At 38.2% G+C, this 23,050-nt stretch overlaps 1 protein-coding gene across 2 annotated transcripts; it reads right to left on the bottom strand.

Moving 5' to 3' along the window:
• Window positions 1-3,879: 3,879 nt before the first annotated feature.
• LOC308261988 (cytochrome P450 2C19-like) lies at window positions 3,880-22,702 on the bottom strand (the record flags this gene model as incomplete). 2 transcript variants are annotated; one of them, XM_080694228.1, is made up of 9 exons in its annotated part: window positions 3,880-4,061; window positions 6,012-6,153; window positions 12,514-12,701; window positions 14,936-15,077; window positions 17,799-17,975; window positions 19,262-19,422; window positions 20,873-21,022; window positions 21,199-21,361; window positions 22,535-22,702. In XM_080694228.1, the coding sequence occupies 9 exons, from the start codon at window positions 22,700-22,702 to the stop codon at window positions 3,880-3,882; spliced, it is 1,473 nt and encodes a 490-aa protein (XP_080550354.1). The 2 variants fall into 2 exon arrangements, with proteins under 2 accessions (XP_080550354.1, XP_080550355.1); XM_080694229.1 differs by lacking the exon at window positions 17,799-17,975.
• Between the last annotated feature and the right edge of the window lie 348 nt (window positions 22,703-23,050).

Genomic DNA, 23,050 nt, shown 5'->3' with positions numbered 1-23,050 from the left:
GGGGTTTAAAAGGATAAAGGAATCTTTTCATTGTAGAATTTTTTTGTCTGTGTATATATATGTGTGTGTGTGTGTGTGTGTGTGTGTGTGTGTGTGTGTGTGTGTGATGTGTGTGTGTGTTTTACTGGGGATTCAGTCCCAAGGCATTCTACCTCTGAGCTACACTACCAGCCCTTTTTTGTTTTTAAAGGTTGCACATTTTATTTTATTTTTATATTTTTATTGGTGCATTGTAGTCCCAGCCCTATTTTATTCTTCATATTGAAACAAGGTCTCACTAAGTAGTTGAAGCTGGCTGGGCCTCATTAAGTTGCTAAGGCTAACTTTTGAACCTGCGTTTCTCCTTTCTTGGTCACTGGGACAACAAGCATGAGCCACCTTGCCTGGCTTCATAGTGGAATTTTTTAATACGAAACAGAGAAAAAAATATTTTAGGAAATTTTCAAGGGAAAAAGCTAGCTTCATACAAAGGATCAAGATTCAGAAGTAAATAGAATGTCTCAAAAAACAACACAGGAACTGAATTCTTTAGAAAAAATCCCTTAAACCTAAGCTGAGCATGGTGGTACATGCTTGTAAAATCCCAGTACTTGTGAAGCTAAGACAGGAGGATCTCAGGTTTTCTGACATCCCCAGCTACTTAGTGAGGCCCTCTGCAACTTAGAAAGACCCTGTTTCAAAATAAAGAATAAAAAATAGGGCTGGGGGTATCGCTTGGAGTTAGAATGCTCCTGGGTTCTATCCTCACTTCTGAAAAAGAAAGAAAGAAAGAAAGAAAGAAAGAAAGAAAGAAAGAAAGAAAGAAAGAAAGAAAGAAAGAAAGAAAGGCCTTAATCTAAAGATTATGAGAAATGACTTAATCTAAAACAAATGCCCAGACATTATCCAAGGAAATGACAAGCAAAATATCAAGAACCCCCCCACACACACACACACACACATTCACCTATCCGAGAAAAAAAGAAAAGAAAGAGGAACTGGATGCAGACCAAGACAGCCCAATACTTGTAAAATCCCAGTACTTGCGAAGCTAAGACAGGAGGATCTCAGGTTTTCTGACATCCCCAGCTACTTAGTGAGGCCCTCTGCAACTTAGTAAGACCCTGTTTCAAAATAAAGAATAAAAAATAGGTCTGGGGTATTGCTGATGTTAGATCCTAAGGGGAGAGCTGAGATCCACACCTGGAAAGCAGCTAGAGACCCAAGATTCAGTGAAAGGCTGGCAGAGGTTTCTTATTGAAGATAAAAATCAATAGAATATATTATGTATTTCATTGAATAATGGACAAGTTTCTCAAATGAGAGACTTTAGGCTTTATCAGTGGCCAGTATCTAGACTCTTATAGAAAATTAAGCACCCAAAGATAATGCATTCATTTACTACACCCAGGGGAAATGAAGCTGCTGAAAAGAAAATCCCCATACAGAACCCTGAGATCCTCCCTGAATAAAGGTCACTAAGTCACCAGAGTGTGAGCACTGAACACCGACCTAGGCATGGTTGTGTCATGCCCCATTGGGAGGATTGAGAGGGGAGGGGCCGTGTGCTAGTTTGTGCAATAGCACGGTAAGATGAAGCGAGTCACGCAAAGTAAACTAGAAAGTTCCTGCCTGGCTTCCTCTGGCCTCTACTACTCCCCATCTGCACAGGTGAGGCAGGAAGACTTGGTCCAGGACCAGGCTTTGCCCTCAGGGCTGAGCTCAGGCTCAGTCAGGACCCACCCAGCCTCTCACCTAGATGTCACCAGAATGTAAGGACATTACTTCAGAACAAGGGAAGGCTAGGACCAGGTTGAGAAGATGCCTGAAGCCCCCAGCTGGGAAGGTCTCTGCACAATGGCCTTAGGAGAACAGGCAGTGCCCAAGGAACGTCCAGCCCCTCCTCTCTGCACAGCTGGAAGGAGGGGCCCTTGAGCAGCTTCCTGGGAATGGATGATCTGCAGATTCTCTTTATCCTGAGACTTCTCCCACCCTGAGTGCCCAAGGACTTTGTTTCCTTGATAGGCCACTTCATTTCAGCATCTCCTTTGTGTACCACCAGGCAGTCTTGAATGTATATTGCATTTTTTAATTTTGTTGTTGTTGTTTATGGTACTCGAGATTAAAGCCAGGAGCCTTCTCTCTCCAGTCTCCCCTTTTTTCTCTTTTTTTTTCTGCATGTGTGTGTGTGTGTTGTTGTTGTTCTTGTTGGAGATTGAACCTGGAGGTATTCTATACCTCCAGCCCTATTTTAATTTTTATTTTGAAACAGGATCTCACTAAGTTGCAGAGGGCCTCACTAAGTTGCTGAGGCTGGCTTTGAACCTGCAAACCTGCAATCCTCCTGTCTCAGCCTTCCAAGTACTGGAATTACAAGCATGCACCACCACTCCCAGCTGCACACCACTTCTTAATTCCCAACCTGCAGTAGTGGATTCTTTCCCCACATCTGACAGACCTTCTACAGGGGAGTCACAGGTGAGGAGGGACTGTGGGGGTTGGAATGAGATTACACGATTACACACACACACATGCAAATACATACCTCACAATCACACACACCCTCACCTATTCACCTGTGCTTGCACTGGAAAATTGGCATTGTGTATAAATGCAATCTTCACGAAGCCACACGTGTCTCTCTCTCTGGCCAGACAACTGGTGTGTAGTCATGGGTTGTAATGGCAGAATCCTCCCAATAAGCCTGATGGGCTGAAGGAGGGCATCCAGGCTCTGAAGCAGTAGAGCATGGCAGGGGAGGTTGTGCCCTAAGAACAGAACTGCGTCTCTGAAAGTCTAGGGAGTAGAGGAGACAGAGGCCTGAGTTTTCTCTGGTGGTGAGATGTGCGTTGATGGTGAGCCAGTTGGAGGTGTGTGAATCCTTCCAGGGAGGCTATCTTGCTACAGTGCTTTTATTCTTTACTTTTAGCAATGTAAACAATATTTTTTGTGTGTGTCGTACTGGGGTTCCTGGAAACCCTTCTACCTCCAGGCTACACTCCCAGACCCATTTTTTATATTTTTTTTTATTTGGAAACAGGGTCTTTTAAGCCAGTGAGGCTGGCTTCGAACCAGCACGATACCCCTGTCTCCACCTCCCAAGTGCGGGGGATTACAAGCGTGCACCACCATGCCCAGCTGTAAACAATATTTAAACATAATACTCTTATGATCTGCAACAATGTTTTTAATTGCTGCAAATGGTGTTGAATCTGTAAGTGATTGGTTTCTAATTCGTTTATATATGTATAGAGAAAAAGGGAGAACCATTGGACTAGTCTGATGAGTAACAAACGTAAAAATTTAAACATATAAATGACATCTATGCCATATGTTAGCAAGAACATCCGATTCACCTCCACCTGTTTTTGTTAGCACAGCTTTGGGAGACTCTCATTCCTAATGATAAAATTAACAGATGGTAAGAGTGTTCAGTCCAAGCTTCCCAGGAATCCCAGACTGCTCCCTGGGGCCTCTGATACACCACCCTCAGCTATCAACTCATTCCTTTACCCTCCTCATCTCCTGAACGCATGTAGGTGTGGAGTATAAACAGGATCGTGCAGGGCATAAATTCCTCTGAAACATTATATTCTAATAACTTGCTGTTTTAGGTTGATAAAAGCTTAATAACTCAATATTGGGTAAGTATTAGCACTAGGGGTGATCAATATAAGTGTTACACATCATAGGCAATAGCAGATATATTTGTGCAGTAACCCAGGAAACTCTCCTGAATAAAGGATGGCTGTTCCCTGGATCTTAGGAGAATCAGAGAGATGTGAGAGGAGCACTGAGAGAACGCATCCCTGGAAAGGGAAGGGGGTGGGTGGACGATGATGACCCAGAGGAGGGGGATACAGACTACAGCACAGGAATAGCCAGACAATCTGCTCTTCTTCAGACAGGAACAAAGCAGAGCTGGTACAATGGTGGTACTGAAGCAAATCCATTGGCAATTGCAGTGGTATCAAGGTCCTTTGGATCAACCAATGGTTTCAGGTTAAAGTGCTGTAAAATGGTGACCAGGAATATAAACAGCTCCATGCGGGCCAGACCCTCCCCCGCACATATCCGTTTCCCTGAAAATAAAGAGAGAAGTTAATCCTCCATAAGTGACTGTGATGATCGCCATTTTTCTTACTGGCAGAATGAGAATGTGCAGAACCATCTGATAAATGACTGGATGTTTGAGTGGACAAATGAGCAAAGGATGAGCACATTTGTACCCATCTGATCATAAAACATATTTCACTCAAAAATATTTATCATCAGTTTTATGCTTTACTTAGTGTTTCCACAATTTAATTGATCTTTTGACATTTCAAGTTATCTTTTTAAAATTAACAATCACTTTGTTTTTTGTGTGTGTTTTGTGTTTTCTTGCCTTTCCTTCTTCACATCCACCATTCTCGCCTCTAACTACACACTTTTTGTGAATCTCCAGAGTACCACAAAAGCTCCTATTCTATGTCATGTGAATCTTACCTAAGAGCCTTATGTTACAATCAAGACAAGGGTCAAATTTCTTCTCCTTATACTCTTTGGGATCCCTTCAATAAATAAAATCTTGCCCTTGAGTTTCCTTCAACATTTATGGTTTCGACAAAGCTTGAATTAATTGCAATCAAAATTTCCTATTTATTTACTTATTTTCTGATGTATTGAAATATAAACTCTTAAAAGAATAGTCTCTGACCTTGTTATTATGGTATCAACAGGGACAGATCTAAGGCAGACATCAAAAGCCAAAGATGAAGGAAAGAAATCAATGACCAGCACATACACTGAAGGTATGCAGATCTAATATCTAAGACTGATGAACATGATTAGAAGATAACCCTGGTGTTCTTTGGTCATTGCAAGGTATCCTGCAATATCTGCAATATTTCTATGACCCTTGGTTACCTGACTCTTTTTTTCCTTACTGGAGATTGGATTCAGAGGCATTCCTATCTTTGAGCTACACCTCCAAACCTTTTTAATTTTTTTTTAAATTTTGAAATAGAGTCTCACTACATTGCTGAAGGTGGTTTACTGCAATCCTCAGTCTCAGCCTCCCAAGTACTGAGAACAAAGGAGTGCACCACTACAATGGGATATCTGGCCATTTTTAACCTGATTGAGAATGAATGGCCTTCCCCTCTGGTTCACTGCTTCTTTAAAAATACTCTGCCTTTTCTTTTTCCCTTTCCCCACACCTCTTCTGAGACAGCTCAAGAGTCATTTATGCTATTAGGCTGTTGCTTCCTCCATTTTATGTCCCACATAGGATTTCAGGGAGCAAGAAGCCAAGCTCCTCACCTGAAAGCTCTCCTGCTTCCCTCTCTCACAACATTAGTCCTACAATGAATATCTCACTCACCTGCTTGCCTGGCTGGCTGTGAGGGTCCTTGATGCATGCTCTGTGCTTGTGGAACTGTGTATCTCCACAGCCAAACAATGTGTGTAGTGAGCCACAAAACATAAAAACACCCAATAATATTGTAGCATGAGATGCCTTTCACATAGGGGGTTAGGAAGGTCTAAATGACCTTTCCCTTCTAGGAAGAGATCTTACATACCTCAGTCAGGTGTCTAGAAACATATTCCAATAAAATTGTACTCTAAGTCTTATCTTACTGATTTATAAAAACAGATCCAACACCTTAAAACTTCACTAATCCGGCCCACGCTGGGTACATATAGTGCATGTACATATGTGTGTGTGTGTGTGTGTGTGTGTGTGTGTGTTACTGGGAATTGAACTCAGGCCATTCTACCTCTGAGGTACAACCCCTTCCTTTTAATGTTTTTATTTTGAAACAGAGTCTGGCTAGGTTACTGAGAATCTAACTACATGGCTAAGGCTGTCCTTAAACCTGTAATCATCCTGTCTCAGCCTCCCAAGTACTGGGTCACAGGTGTGTACAATCACACCAGGACATAAATAGCAAATCAAGTAACACCAGAGGAGGCAGCATGTAAGTTGCAATTGATCCCAAAAGGATATGTTGTCCCCTGAAACACACATGGAAATGAATTTCTATTACCTGCTGAGAAAGGCACAAAGTAGTCACTCTTCTTAAATTTGCCACTTGCATCCAGAAAGTGGCCAGGGTCAAAGGTCTCTGGGTTGGGGAATTCCTTGTTGTCATGAAGCACAGATGTCAGAGATGGTATTATGATTGTGCCCTAGAAACAAAAGGCACAGATAAAGCAAGTTATAGAGAATTTATACAGCTGAAAGATACAAAGGAAATTGCTTAGATCAATCTTCTGGCCAAACTTCTAATTTAGATGCCAAAAATTCTGACTCTGCTCTTCATACTCAAAGTAGGACACTGGGGTCTGTCCCCATCTGCAGCTCTGGTTCATCACATCAGTATTCACACAATTTAAGTGTATTATTTTAAATCAAAGTCTCTATGTGCACAGGAAATGTTCAGTCTTCTGTTCATAGAACTTTTGTAAATAAACACGTGATTGTTGCTAAGAGTCACCTCCTCTCAAATGAACACAAGTCCAGCAACACACAGAACCGACTTAAGTATTTATCAATCCCATGCAGTTCATTCGGCTTAAGCAAAAAATATGTAGGAATTCTTTATCACTGTTAAACCAATCTGAAGGAGCAAAGTTATAAACTTAGGAATTTTATCATGTTCGTAATAATTCAGATCTGTAAATTAGCTCACACAATTAAAGCTAAATAGTTGGTTAAGTGATGCAGCAAGCAGGATTTACGTGCAATCTGAAAGTACCATGCTGCAGACTATTGCTATTTAGGTATAAAAACAGAACCTCTGCAATGGAGAGATACAGTGAATATACCTTGTTACCTGAGGAAATTAGTATGACCTACAATGTTTGTTCCCACTTCATGCTACTCAGTGACCCATACAGAGCACCTATGTTGTTTTTTTTTATAAATTCATAACAGAATCTAATCCCTATCCGGGCGTGGTGGCACATGCTTGGAATCCCAACATTTGGTAGGCTGAGACAGAAGGTGGTTCTCCAAAAGCCTCAGCTACTACGTAGTGACGCCCTTTGCAACTCAATGAGAACCTGTTTCAAAATAAAAAATAGGGCTGGAGGATTAGCTCAGAGGTAGAATGCCCCCGGGTTCCATCCCTAGTACTGCAAAATAAAAGAAAAAAAAAGTCTCTAATCTTTAGAAATCAATCACGCAAAACCAGCTTAAAAAATACTAAAAAAGATTGCTGTCTTGGACTCTTCAGTGAGGTCAACATGATAAAAGAAAAGAAACAAATAAAAGACAATGGATTATTACTAGTTACAGGAGAGTAAAGGAAAAAGATAAATACAATGTATGCTTGTTCTGTGATTGGACACTGAATTGTAAAAAAACAGCTACATAGAATATTCTAATAGTATTGGAAAATTTTAAATAGCGAATGTATATTAGATATAATCAGGACAGACACATATTTTTGTGTAACCAGTGAGCAAAGAATGTTTAAGTTTAAAAAAACAAAAGCAGCCGGGCGTGGTGGTGCATGCTTATAATCCCAGCATTTGGGAGGCTGAGACCGGAGGATCAGGGTTCCTGGAGAGCCTCAGCTACTTAGTGAGGCCCTCTACAACTCAGTGAGACCCGGTTTCAAAATAAAGAATAAAAAATAGGGCAGGAGGTGCAGCTCATAGGTCGAATCCCCTTGGGTTCCACCCCCAGACCCACAAAAAAAAAAAAAAAAAGCAAGATTTTCGACATGAAATTTTTGTTTTTTCTTTCTTGGTTTTTTTTTTTCCAGTAATAGTTATGGAACCCAGGGGCATTCTACCTCAAAGCTACACCCCCAGCCCTTTTTCTTATTCTTTATTTTGCAACAGAGTCTCACTGAGTTACAAAGGCCCTCACTAAGTACCTAAGGTGACCCGTGAACCCAGATTCTGCTGCCTCAGCCTACCAAATGCTGGGATTACAAGATTTTACCAATGCACCAGGCTTGACATGTAAAATTTATATGACATTTTCTCCCTTGCTCATGGATAGGCAGAATAAATATCATCAAAATGGCCATTCTGCCAAAACTGATCTTTAGATTCAATGCAATTCCCATTAAAATACCAACAACATTTCTCATAGACCTGGAAAAATCAGTTATGAATTTTTTATGGAGAAGGAAAAGACACAGAATAGCCAAAGCAACTCCCAGCAATAAGAACCAGGCAGTAGGCATCACAATCCCAGACTTCAAATTATACTATAGAGCAATAGTAGTAAAAACAGCATGGCATTGGCACAACAACAGGCAGACTGACCAGTGGAACAGAATAGAACATACAGAAACAAACCCACACACCGATAGTCAATTCATCTTTGAAAAAGGGGCCAAACTCATATGCTGGAGAAGAGACAGGCTTTTCAACAAATGGTGCTGGGAGAATTGGCTATCCATTTGTAGAAAGATGGAACTAAATCCTCACCTCTCACCATGCACAGGAATCAACTTGAGATGGATCAGACTTAGAAATTAGACCAGAGACTGTGAAGTTATTAGAGGAGGACATAGGCTCATCACTACAACATATAGGCACAGGCAGTAACTTTCTCAACAAAACCTCCAAAGCTCAGGAAATTAAAGCAAGAATCAACAAGTGGGATAGCATCAAACTAAAAAGCTTCTTCTCATCAAAGGAAACCATCAAGAGCCTAAAGAGAAAGCCTACAGAATGGGAGATATTTACCAGCCACCACTCTGATAGGAGGCTAATATCCAGAATATACAAAGAGCTCAAAAGATTCCACACTAGCAAAACAAACAACCCAATCAAGAAATGGGCAATTGAATTGAATAGACACTTCACAAAAGAAGAGATACAAATGGCCAATAGATACATGAAAAGATGTTCAACATCACTAGCCATCAGAGAGATGTAAATTAAAACTATGCTGAGATTCCATCTAACCCCAATCAGAGTGGCAAGCATAAAGAAATCAAACAACAAATGCTGGTGAGGATGTGGGGAAAGAGGAACTCTCTTACACTGTTGGTGGGAGTGCAAACTAGTTCAGCCACTATGGAGATCAGTGTGGAGATTTCTTAGAAAACTGGGAATAGATTCACCATTTGATCCAGCTATACCACTCCTGGGTATCGTTCCAGAGGGCTTGAGAGAACTACAGTAACATATGCATACCTATGTCCATAGCAGCACAATTCGTAATAGCCAAAATATGGAACCAACCTAGGTCTCCATCAACAGATGAATGGATTGCAAAATTATGGGAAATACACACAATGGAATTCTATTCAGCTATAAAGAAGAATAAAATCATAGCATTTGCAAGAAGATGGAAAGAACTGGAGAACATTATGTTAAGTGAGATTAGTTAAGCACAGAAAGAGAAGGGGCATATGTTTTCTCTAATATGCCCAAACTAGGGAGCACTGGGGATATCAGAGGGACTCCAGATAATGGAGGGGAAATCTCAGCAAAGCTAGAGAGGAAGAAAGCTGAGGTTGATTGATGGAGGAGCTACATCAGAATATGTTGTAAAAGTATGAATATAGCATGGTTAACCTGGGCACTCATCATTGGGAGGGAGAAAGTGGGATGAGGGGGGAGGGGCACAAAGCACAATCTAAATGTACACCATTTTCAGTATGTTCCACATATAAATAAAATATAATATTAAAAAACAAAAAAATTATATGACATTTATAATTCAGTTTCCACAAACACTGAACATTTCCATCTTTATAGGTTTACACATTGTCTATGACTGTTTTCACTGACTATGGCAGCATTCATAAGAGGCACAGAATCCTCCAGACCTGCAGAGTCTAACATATTAGCTATCAACACAATTATAGAAAAAGTTTGTCAACTCCTGTCTTAGGCCATTAGCTTCATTGAAATCAGGGGTTTTAGTCTATGATAGAAAAAGTTCATTTTCTTCTTGTAAAAGCATACAAACCCATGCAGCACAGCCTAATTATACACCAAACTGTTGCATGTAGAAGGATATGACTCAGTCCTTCCCTTCAGCCTCTAGTTCTCTCAATTCAAAAAAGACCAGTCAGAAAAAAATTACATTAATAATATCCTCATACCCCAATATCAAGAAATAAATGTCTTCTTTCTCTAGTATCTTTTGATTAAAGCAAACAGGCTTGAAGTTCTGATTCTTATACCAAATCTATCATAACCAGAGAAAGCTCTATTACATACTCTTGCTAAAGTCATCAATCCAGTCTGTACCACAGAATGACATTAGCAAATGCAACCTCTTTGCTTTTTCCCATGAAAATATAATTTTCAGTTATACTATTTAAACTTAATAAATATATGCCCTGGCTTGCAGTGAAATTCAGCATAGTAAACCTCTTTTGGTCATATGTTTTCATTAATATATGTGCAGGATAAGGAGTAATTGGGATATGAGAGACTCCAGATGATGAGAATAAAACTCAGGGGAGCCAGGGAGGTGATATAAGGGTAGGGGTGGAGAAAGACTTTGGTTCATTAATAAAAAATACCACCATAGACTATGTGTATACATGTGAAAATATACCAGTGTCAATCTGGGTACTCTATATTGGGAGGGAAGAAAATGAGAAGGGGAGCACACCAATAGTGAGTGAGTGCATATATAAAACTGTCAACATGATTTACATTATGATGTGAGACTATATTGCACCAATATAAGCACACAAAAAAATGGGGGGGAAAAAGCAAATGCAAAAAGAAAAAGAAAAGAAAGCATGGTAAAGCTGCTAAGACAGAGAGGTCATAAGATTCCAGATATGGGGACTGGAGATGTGGCTCAATGTTAGAGTGTTTGCCCAGCACGTTAAGATATTAAGTTTGACCCACAGTATAAAAAAAATAATTCAGATGTGGGAGACAATTTTAAAAGGAAGGTACTTTAACTATGTTCATACCCTGTCCAATTTGGGAAGAGAGTAGGAAGTGCGACATCATTTTAATTGCTTATGGGAAAGGAATGAACCCTTTATGGAAGAACAGAACATCATCTGAAAGCTCACAATTTTTTCTCTGTGTAACATCTGGTGCCTAACTAAAGGTTATTCTGCATTTCAAAGTTACCATTATGTGGCCACAAAAGAAAGAAAAGAGACCTACATGAGGTCTCATCATTATATGCCTGCATTATCTTGATATTAGAAATCTTAGGAGAAAAAACAGTAGAAGAAAATTCATGGGCTATATATAATCCTGAATATTTATAAAAATTCTTGAACATCACATAGCAGGCCAAATCCGATTGTGTATACACCTGTAATTAGTATACATTTTGAGTAAAAGGCAGCCAATATATAAAATCAAACCCAGAGGTACAGAAAATCAATTTGATAAAGTTATATACACATTTGTAACCAAAATTAATACAGAAATAAGAGAAGAGAGTAGGTTTCTCTGATTTAATAAAATACTCTACTTATAATTCTCAACAATAAGCTGAGCAGCCTACCTGATACTCTCAGCCTTCCCCATAAGATAGTAAATCTCTGCCCATTCTGCAGATTAGAAATGAAACATGAATGTCCACCACCATGAATTCTACTCAGTGCTATCTGAAAAATCCTACAAAATGCAATAAGCCAATAAAAAGAACTTAACAGCATAAAACTAGAAAACAAGAAATAAAAAAGTTAGGCCAAAGCCAGGCATGGTAGACCATCCATATGTCCAGTACTTGGGAGGCATAACAGGAAAATTACAAGTTCAAAGCCATCCTCAGCAACTTAGTGAGACCCTTTTCCAAATAAAAAATAAAAGATGTCATGTCTGGGAGTATAGCCTAGAGTTAGAGGCCTCTGGGTTCCATCCTCCAAAGCCACACACACACACACACACACACACACACACACACACACACAATAACCCAAATAAGAGAATAATAATATGAAATTCCAAATGGAACTTATAGATATGCTATTGGCAGTTAGTAGAAATATTTTCAAAGTTACTATATATAAAGTGATCAGAACCATAAAGCTAAACATTTCATTATATTAGGTGGAAAGAATTAGCCAAGACACTTTTTAAAATTTATAGCATGAGCAAAAATGATTGTTATACAGAAAAAATATAACAAAATATTTATAATTCACTAAACTGAAAACATTAATGAAATCATTAAACAAACCCAAAATAAATTGAGAACATAATCATATTCATAAGTTGAAAGAAACAACATGTAAATATATCAATTCTTTCCAAATATATCCATAGGTTTATTATCATACCTTGATAAAAATTCAATAGTCTTTTGGAAAATTGGAAAACAAATTTTCAATATTTCCTGGTAATATAAGTGCCTAAGAATAGCAAAAGCAATATGAAAAAGTAGAACTAATTTTGAAGACTCACACTGCCAGATTTCAAAACTTCTTATAAAGCTTTATAGCCCCAACCAGAAACAGCACAAAGTCCTCTAGGTAGCCAAATGTAGAGTTTGTGCACTTCTCTCATCTTGGGTGATAGAGGTTTGTCAATATACTGTGAATTTTCCAACATGGAGAGCAGTGAGGTGCAGCATAGGAAGAAGAAGCTCACCTTGGGAATGAGGTAATTCCTAAAATTAACGTCCCGGGTCACTGAGTGCGGCAGGCTAGTGGGAATTAGATCGATATATCTCTGGACCTCATGCAACACAGCATCTGTGTAGGGCATGTTGCTCCTGTCCTGCATGCTGGGGCTCCGGTCTCTGCCAACCACATTGTCAATCTCTTCATGGACTTTAGCTGGTAAGACACAAATAAGAAATGATGAGATAGGAGGAAAAGGGCACATTTGTCCTAGCAATGCAGTGCTCCATGGAGCACGAAAAGGTGTTCCAACAGAATTATAACTATAATTCATATCCCCAGAGGTACACTTAGAAATGCAAAGGGGGTTGTAATAATAAAAATACATGTAACTCTCCTGCAGGCTAGGTTTTACAATAAACAGGAACATAGTTTTAAATTAATATCCTATATAACCAATATAAATAGAAGAAACCAAATGTCTGAAAAAATAAACAGAACATAAATACATCAAGAATTTATAGTTCTTGATAGAAGAACATAGAAATCAAATATTAAATACATATGAAAATGATATATATGTTGAAAATAAATTATAATACACTTATGTATGTGGTTTATTTGCAATTCCCTACCCAACACACTCTCATACCTGCCTCTGATTAGCAGCTTGTTCTAAAATTGATATTCATATTTCAAAATGAGGACTGTGTTTCTTACTTATCCATTGTTGGACAATAGTTATGCTTTTCTGGAATGAGAAGATGATAATTTCTGCTTCTGCTTCAATACATTATATATAAACACATGTCCAGCAAAAGACACACACATAAACAAACAGGAACATATACATATTTTCTCACTCTTCGTTTACCAGAATAGGTTAGACTACAAGTTCTGATTATATCAAAATCCATTGTTTTCCTCTTTCTGGCGTTACATAGTATGATCTGGTATGAAAAATATAATTATGTTTCTCTCTATCTGCTCACAATTGTCTATCCTGGAGCAAGAATCATTTCCAAAAGCCAAGGGAGAAGTTTCAAACTCTTCGGACTAACTTCCCAGTTATGTGAAAGCCTCAGCCCACCCACCACTTCCCTTTGTTCCTGGTGTTGTATCCGCACCTGACCACCCTCCTGGTGAATTCTGAAGTGGGTGTTTTCCAGACCTGCTGCCCAGCAGCCTCCCTAACACTCTGAGTCTCCCCTATGAGCTCTGCCCATCCTGAAGCCCACAGCTTCCTCTGACTGGGTTTTACACATTGGAGTGCAACATATTCTCCAGTATTTGTGTGATATTGAAGGAAAAGGGCATAAGACTTTTGGCAAATGTGCAGTTTTGATAATTCTTGTGGTTTTAAATAATATATTAGTTACTTTTGAGAATTCTTGTAATAATCTGAATCATAATCAATCATATAGCAAATGGTATATTTTCTGAAAGTTTTTATAATTTTGTCTTCAATCGGGTGAATTCATGACCCTGGGTCTTGGGTGGATGTCCACATTCATTCTCTATGCTAGACACCTGGAAGGCAATTTTAGTAAGATGGCAAAATAGGGACACCTCTGGTCCACAGTTCTCTACTCTGGAGGATATATCTACCTGCTGAATTTATGGAGGCAAAAGGAAGAAAAAAAGCTCAGATTCTTCCTGATCAAAGAGTGGACTTTTACCAAAACTTCTTTTTAACACTACCCTGAGCACTTTCTCTGCCTTTGCAAGGCCCCTGAGTACAAGACTTCTTGGGTTTCTCCAGTTTCTCTGAAGAACAGGCCTCTCTTTTCCTAAAGAAGAAAATCAGTCAAATAAGGAGAAGAGATACAGAGGAAACCCAGTCAAGGAGTGCCTCCCTTTTCTATCTTAGCTCAGCTACCCCACTCAAAAGATATCTTTTGTCAAACAAAAGCTTTATGGAAACAGATTTCTGGAATAATAAATTTTAAAACTTAGGACCACACTCTGCCAATAATAAAAATATCTTTCTGATATACCTATGTTTATATAATACTTCCAAGCATGAAAATTCTCTCAGAGAGCCTCACTAAATTCTAAGATTTAAACCTATGATACAGGAAGAAGAATTTCCTTCTCTCTATTCCAGAATTAGAATTACCAGAATGAGGAAAGGAGTCTTCAAGAATTTATCTGTTTAACAAGGTGGCCCTTTTGGAATGAAAGCAGTATGCATCCCCTGCCCTTTCATGCTGGCTATGCCAGCCACAGATCCCCTGCCACAGATCCCCTCCCACAGCATCCAAGCTCTGCACCAAGGTTTTATTGCTTTCCCTGGTACCATGCCATCTTCACCTCTCTCAGACATCCTGCAGGTTGTAGCTGGTGCCTCAGAAGATTACATAGTGAAGCTTCTCTAAGACAAGATGCAAACACCAGCATCTTCTTCCCAACATCTCTGAAATTCACACACTCCTCATCTGGAGCTATACCTGCGACATGTGGGTGCTTCAGCAGGAGCAGGAGAGCATATCTCAGTGTTGTACTGGTCGTCTCTGTCCCAGCAGCAAACAAATCAGAGGCAGTAGCAACCAAGTTTTCATAAGTAAATTTTGACTGTTGATTGTGCTTCTCCTAGGAATGATTTGATGATATTATTATTTGACAAATTGTCAGCACATGTAATGATAATAAATCCAAAATAACTCATCAGGTTATAAAGCTGGGCAGCAGAGAGCCCTTAGCTTGCAATAGTAAAGAAAGTAGTATATGGTACTACAGAGACCATACATCACTTGACCCAAGCTACATTTCCTACACCCTATTTCTTGCCTACCAAAGAGTTCCATTAAAGAGACTCTTGGCAACTCTCTGAGCTGGGAAGCATGTTTTTTAACCAAAGAAACATGTAAACAGAAGGCTACTGCTGTTCCCTTTTCTTTTTGTTCCTTCTTGTTCAAAACAGATATGAAACGGGGTACATATCACCTTAGGGCATGAGGGTTTAGTTATTAAATGAAAGCACTTATTCTAAATGTGAAGCATAAAAGTGGAAGACCCATGATTTGCTGACACTTCAGTATTACTCTGTTATGCCCAGTCTGGCCCACTATGATATCTTTTGTATTTGAGGTTAATAAACCCACTGTTTATTTAAACAATTATTAGCTAGATTTCCTCTTGTTTGTAAACATACAATCTTTACAAAGAGAAACAGTTGAAACAATGTTGTGTCCTTATGTAAAGGTATCACTACTAATCTCACTAAACATACAAGGGGGTAGAGGGTATGTGGGGAGAAATAGACTAAATGATACATGCATGTAGGTTTGTATTGTTTTGAATATCACTATGATGGTACAATGCACTAGTTACAATACACTAATAAAATTTTTTTTTAAGAGAAAGAGGTAGCCGGGATGGGGGTGCACACTTGTAATCCCAGCATTTGGGAGACGGAGACCTGAGTATCACGGTTAGTGGACAGCCTCAGCAACTTAGCAAGGCCCTTTGCAACTCAGTGAGACTCTGTTTCAAAAATTAAAAGACAAAAAGATAGGGCTGGGGATGTAGCTCAGAGGTAAAATGCCCCTGGGCTCCATCTCCAGTACCACAAATACAAAAAAAAAGAAAAAGAAAGAAGGAAAGGAAGAAAGGAAGAAGGAAAGAAGGAAAGAAAGAAAGAAGGAAAGAAAGAAAGAAAGAAAGAAAGAAAGAAAGAAAGAAAGAAAGAAAGGGAAGTGAATGTTGACCAAATGATGAGCGATGTTATAAGCCTGGTCAGAAAGTTGTCGTTCTATTTTTCTGTCAAAAATATACATGGACTTTTTACATTTTGTGACTAATCAGATTATCTCCCTAATATGTGAAAGCTAGGGAGAAAAAAAATGTCATAGGAGCAACTCTAGAAAAAGGAGAAATCATAGATGAGCAAATAAGATGACCTAACTGAGGAGAATGGGAGAGGGGGAGAGAGAAATTCCCTAATGAACGTGATGTACATTCACAAACATATCAAAGTCCATCACTAAGCCAAACATGAGAAGGAGGGACGGGGGAGAGAATGGAGTGGGAATTGGTGAAGGGCTAAATGAGTGATGTGTACATTTATGCCTCTACCATCTTGTATACCATTAAGATGTATGACTACAATGTACAATAAAATGTATATGATTTATATATACATGCATATATGTGTATATATACTCGCTATTGCCTATAATTTCAATTAATTTTTAATTGGGAAAAATGAATTATAGCAACCACACAAAGAAGTGATCACAGGGAAAGGAAATGTTTTCACCAAGACCAGATGGGCCATCACTGTCGTAATCCAGATGGGAGGCAACAGGAATCGCGTTCTGGTGAACAAGAGTAGAAATGAGTAGGAGTGTGTAAACTGAAAAGATATTCAATTATGAAATTGGGAAGTCAAGATGTTAAATGTCCATATGAGATAAAGGAGAGACTAGAGGGAACAAGATCCCAATTAGAACTAAAAACATGATATGACACTAAAATCACAACAATGTAACTATTTAAGTATTGATCACAGGGAATCATTAATATATGAAATATATTATTTTAGTTAGTTCCAGGGCCAGCGTAATGCACTCATAGCCTCCAGGTAATCTGTGAAATATCTAGTATTATGCTATCAACACTATTAAAATAACCTAAGTCCTCTAAACACATGAACTTGCCAAAAAGAGACAGTAATATAACTTGGAAATTTTGAATTAATTTAGTTTTCTGAACTTGTCAAACTTAAAGGCATTCAAATCTTAGGTCATGTTAAAATTATTCTAAAGCAGTACAAATATAAACCAATACTGGCCAGGCATGGTGTGGCACACACCTGTAATCCCAGTACCCAAGAGGCTGAGACAAGAGAATCTCACATTCAAGGACAATTTTCAGCAACTTAGTAAGGCCCTCGGAAACTTAGTAAGACCCTGTTTCAAAATAAAAAATAAAATAGGGCTAGATTTTATATTGGATTTTAATATGAGCACCCCTTGGATTCAATCCCTCTTACCACTAATAGATGATGATACATGATACATAGATAGATGATGATAGATATATAGATGATAGATGGATGATGATGATGATAGGTAGATAGATAGATAAATAGATGATAGATAGATAGATAGATAGATAGATAGATAGATAGATAGAGATAGATAGATAGATAGATAGATAGAGATAGATAGATAGATAGATAGATAGATAGATAGATAGATAGATAGATAGAAGTAGGAGGGCTCACAGCCTCAATTTGAGAATGTCAAAGTCATGGTGAACACAAAATGCTCAAGCAATCAAGTAACTGAGTTGATATTAATATTTTACCTGGTTCATTTTTAACAGAAAACAGTCAATAAAGTCCCGAGGACCATCACCATTCAGTGATTCTTCATGTTCCTTTACTTTGTCCATAAGATAACTTTTTACATAAGCAACATTTTTTATAAAAAGGTTATGGCTCCCTGGAATAAGATCAATGAGAGCAGGGAATGTATTGCAGATCTACAAAAGAAAACAATGACCTATTTAAAACAATATTTAATGATTAAGTATGCCCTTCTAAGAAATTATTCATATAAATGTAAATAAAATTGTGTCAGTGTTTTTCTGAGAATACTTTTATTGGTGTTGTATTACTATACATCATAGTGAGGTTCAGTGTGATACAACCATGCACACTTGATATATAATATTTATAGTAAAACATAGTGATTCTCTATCTTGTAGAGAGAATTATTGGAGAAAATTCCGACCAATGCATCCAAGGTGACAACAAACTTTCTAAGTTCATAATTCATGGAAATTGTTCAGTCACAAAAAACAAAGTACTGATACATACTACAGCTTAAATAAGTTTCCAAAACCTTATGCTCTGAAAGCATTTTACCAATTCACTCATTTTCTCCATCCTTTTTACCCCACCAGCTTGAAATACAAGACAGTGTGAATTAATATGACTAATATTGTGTATATGACTACAGATATTAAAGGACTTGGGATACCCTGATTTACAGTACAAGACTAGTTTCTGCAGTTTTTATTTCTACCAACCAGCCTCAAACATGGAATCAGAATTTCAGAAGAGGAAAGCCCTCAAAGACTATGTGAATCCTAATTGTGCACCAGAGCACTTAAATAATTTCTAATGGTTGCATAGATATAAATGAGGCAAAGTAAAGGATGTGCCAATTTAGCACAGGGTAAAATTGTGAGTGTTTATAAAGCACCCATACACCATAAAACCAATCAGTTTTTCATTCCTAATCCAGTTTTATTAGATAGAATGCCAGTTGAAGATTAAATGATCCTACCTTGGTCAGTGATTTCTATAAGCTTCTACAGTCCCAAATATTGGCTTTCAATGAAGAAAATATTCTCTTCCTGAATTAAAATGTTCCTGCTATGCAATATAATGCAGAGGTCTCTATGTGTTGATTGCAAGACAGGACTTGTGGGTAATGAAAGCTTTCATAAAGAATCAGGATATCCATTGGCTGATATGGTTATCCTTTAAGCAGTGAACAAAGTACCTTAAAGAAACAGGGCTTCTCAAATGTAATGGAAAAAAAATACTGGAGATGCCAGCCCCATATGCACACCTTCAGTGTCCTACATTTAAAATAAAGAATTCAGAAATCTTTCCCAGACATTCACTCGATGATGCTCTAGGCAAGACAGTAGTGTTCAAACAATATTTCATTATGTGGTCAATATACAATGTTGGATACATCTAAAAAAATAAAAAGATCTATAATTGTTTTCTCAAAAAGAAAGGATCTAGGCCTCACCTGTATCCATGCGGAGCTCAAAATCTTGACATTTGTATTTAGCATTTTCATCAAAGTGAGAAAGTTAGGATCTTTGTAATCAAAACGATTCTGAAAAATAATGGAGCAGATCACATTGCAGGGAGCACAGCCCAGGATAAAGGTGGGATCACAGGGTGACCCTAGAGGAGTGAGAATAATTCAAAATACCATTAAAATAATGCACAAATATGTCATTTTTAACTGATAAAACTACTTCAGACATTTTAAGTAATACTTTACCTACAAATTTCCCCAAAAGAAAAATATTGAGCCTGCATTAAGTCAAAGCACCACTTATACCTCAAACCTGAGCTGGCCGCCACAAAGTGGCTAGTTTAATAATGGAGTTTAGTATACTATATTCAGTGCATATGCCCATGGAAGAGAATGTTATGCTGAGATAACAGTCTCCTGCTGCTTCGTAAATTCTGAAATGAGGTTGAGGAAGTCTTCAAGGCCAGTTTCATGCAGTCATTCTATTCAATGACTTAACTATATCCCAGTAGTTCTGGGATACAGATAGAACTATACTCATCTATACCTTTAAAATAGTTCTCTTAAGGCAGAAAGGTGGAGGATCATTTAAAAAACACTGGAGGTTGGGATTGTGGGCTGGTATGGCTCATTCATATTCACAGGTGAAATCTGATTTTTAGTATTTTCTTTTACTTCAATTAAGAACAACTTAAAGTCATTTGGAATCTAAGCTGATCATCAGTTCAATGTAAAAGACACTTCAGAGGTGAGTAGAGTTGTCAGTGAGAGGAAAATAATCACCATTAATATCTGGCCCATAATCTAGTAATCATAGGGAGAAAAGATAGGACAAACTAAAAACAGAAATAGAATATAGTTGGGGAAGACTAGCTGAAGACTTACTAGTAATAGTTGAAATCTACTGAAGGACATCATTTTACACGTTTATGTCTGTGTATGTTCCACAATTTTATTATAGCATTTATTTATTCAACACATGCAAATCAATAGAGTAACAATTGGGTAATGAAAACAATCAATGGTGATTTTTAAATAGTACTCTGTTTACAAAAAAATCACAGTTAAAGAGAATTGCATTAAGATAGACCTAAGCAAAATCATACATTACAACATTATTAGTCATAACTGTAGGCATGAGCCTAGTAAAAACCTTGAATCATGTCAGCAAAGATGATCAAATGATATGGCCCAATTATATAAAAATGGAAATCAAAAGATTCCCACTTCAGAAGAATGGTACAATCATTGTGTCTAATTTCCAAGCATCGTCAGGTGAAATTATCTGGAATAGGTGACCTACATTTATACTAAGGTGAAAATATTGCTCCTTAACTCTTACAAATTTTATATTCATAATATCTAATTCAAAAGGAAAAGAAACAAAAGATGAAAAGATGAACAGACCTTTTATTCCTACACCACAGGCCCAGACATGCCAAAACACATAAACACTCCCTTCCAACCTTCCCTGCTCCACATGATGTCAATACCAGGGTACAGAATGAAAGATTTCATCACACCTGAAACGCTTCCAAGGTGATCAAAAGAGAAAAGAAAGGTGTAGTGAGGTCTGTGATAGAAAGAGGCACCCACCATTAGTTTTCCTCAACTCCTCCACCAGGCAGCGGGCTTCCTCTTGAACTCGGTTCTCAAGGCTCTTCTTCCCCATCCCGAAATTCCGCAGGGTCATGAGGGAGAAGCGACGCATCTCCTTCCATGTCTTTCCACTGCTGAAAATAACTCCTATATGGAGGGTAAACAGCATAGGAGGGAGAAGGGAGTTGGACTAGATACATGGCAACCACCTGGATGAATAAGTTCTTTCTTAGGCTCTCTTAAATCTCCATTTATCATCCCTCTCATGTCCATGACTGCTGCCCAACATGCATGCATGCACACACACGCCCATATATACTTACCAAAATCTTTATCACACTTTTCAAAAATTGGGGCAGCCCATCTTTCAGCAAAATCCTCCCCAAGATCGACCAGGGCTTCCTTCACAGCTTCATATCCATGCAACACCACGACGGGCTTCCTTCCAAAATACAGAGTAAACACAGGGCCATAGACTTCAGAAAACTGAAAATAGAAAGAAAATACAAATATTACTGAAAAAGTCACTATTTGGTCCCTATATTTAACCTGATTCTGATTGATACCATTATTGCATATTTATATTTTAGTCCTACCATACACAGCTTCAAGTATTTTTAGACTTCAATATGATGGTGATTGTGATAGCTGCAGATGTCTTATCATCTTATCATGCCACAAAATGGGACAAGAAGTTAGTATAAAGATTACAATTAACTCTTAAATCAACACATTCACAGTTTTATTTGCTTGTTTTTCATAGGAAAAATAAAGTCAGAGAATTCCAAATTCATTCTTGTATCTCACAGGCAATATATGAATCTTAAATATATCTTTTTCAATAGTTCATGCTTGAGCAACTTACTCCTCACCTCCATCACCACCTTGAAATCAATACCCAGAAGCCTGCTTCCGGAGCATCTTTAAAGCTCTTCTCACAGAGATCCTGACAGCCCTGTGATGAACACTGAAAATTTGCACTTTTAAATTGTCAAGGTGATACTAAAATCCAGCCCAAAGTGAAGTCTGTGGAGATTACAAACAGAATGGGCACCAGAAGTAGCTCCAGAATAGAAAGCATCTCCTGGAAGAACCATTCCTTCTGCCTGCAGTCTCAGCCCCAGATAAATGATTTTGACAGAACTATCAACTGAATACTGGCTCACTGCTTGTTTCTCTCACTCACACTCATTGTTCCATACCATACCCACAGCTATTTTCTTGACACAGGGCATAAGTTGATTCTTCAGAGAATTCTATGCTAATGCAATCCTGAATAAAACACAGGGCAGCCCATGACTTATTGAAGGAAATCTATAATCGCAAACACTTTCCTTATCACTGACCTTCAGCAAAAAATCATGGTAAATGGCTGTGAAGCAAAGAAGTGAAGAATAATTCACAATGTTTCATACTTTGTAATTCTGATTCTGCTGAACAAACACCTAAATGTTTCTTTACTCATGAAATGTGTACTTCATTCCACAATTTCTGAAAATGACAAATGAAATGAACAAGTACACCAGAGTTTGTTTAGAGGAAATATTTTGCTTCACAATCATCAATCACATTAGTGTGTCTCCAGAGACACAGCTTATGTAAAAAGAGAAGTCATTTACTCTTCTTTGCAAGACATAGTGGAGCATGAAGCATACTTACCTTGGTTAAGGTTTTGCTGATGTTCTTCACATCTATCTGTAGAATGTTTCCAATAATTGGGAGAGGAGTGGGACCAGGAGGGAGCTTCGCTCGTTCAGAGCTCTGTCTCCAGAAGGAAACGAGCAGCAGAAAAGAGAGAAGAAGCACCAGGGCCACGACGAGACCCATTGAATCCATCTCTCGTGGCTGAGACAACTATGAGCCCACAGTCTAAACATTCACAATGCTCTCTGCTAATTCAATATTTTCTTTGAAAATGGAGTGACCAATCAGACTGAAGAACATTAACTTCTGAGTGTACTTTGTCCCAGTGATAAAGAATAAAATGTTAATTTTTGACAGCCCCTATCTTGAAGATTATAATTTAAGTATAATTGCTAGGGGCTAGAAGCTAGCAATTAAAATCATAATAATAACCCAGATGCTTCCTATTATGAATGAATATGGACTTTCCTAAATGATCACTTGCTAAAGGCTTGGTCAGGAATAGGGCAATGTTCAAAGTGGGTGGGGAGG

Source organism: Muscardinus avellanarius (genome assembly GCF_963383645.1).
Source record: "Muscardinus avellanarius genome assembly, chromosome: 4".
Lineage (NCBI taxonomy): Eukaryota > Metazoa > Chordata > Mammalia > Rodentia > Gliridae > Muscardinus > Muscardinus avellanarius.
This window is presented reverse-complemented; position numbering and strand designations above follow the sequence as displayed.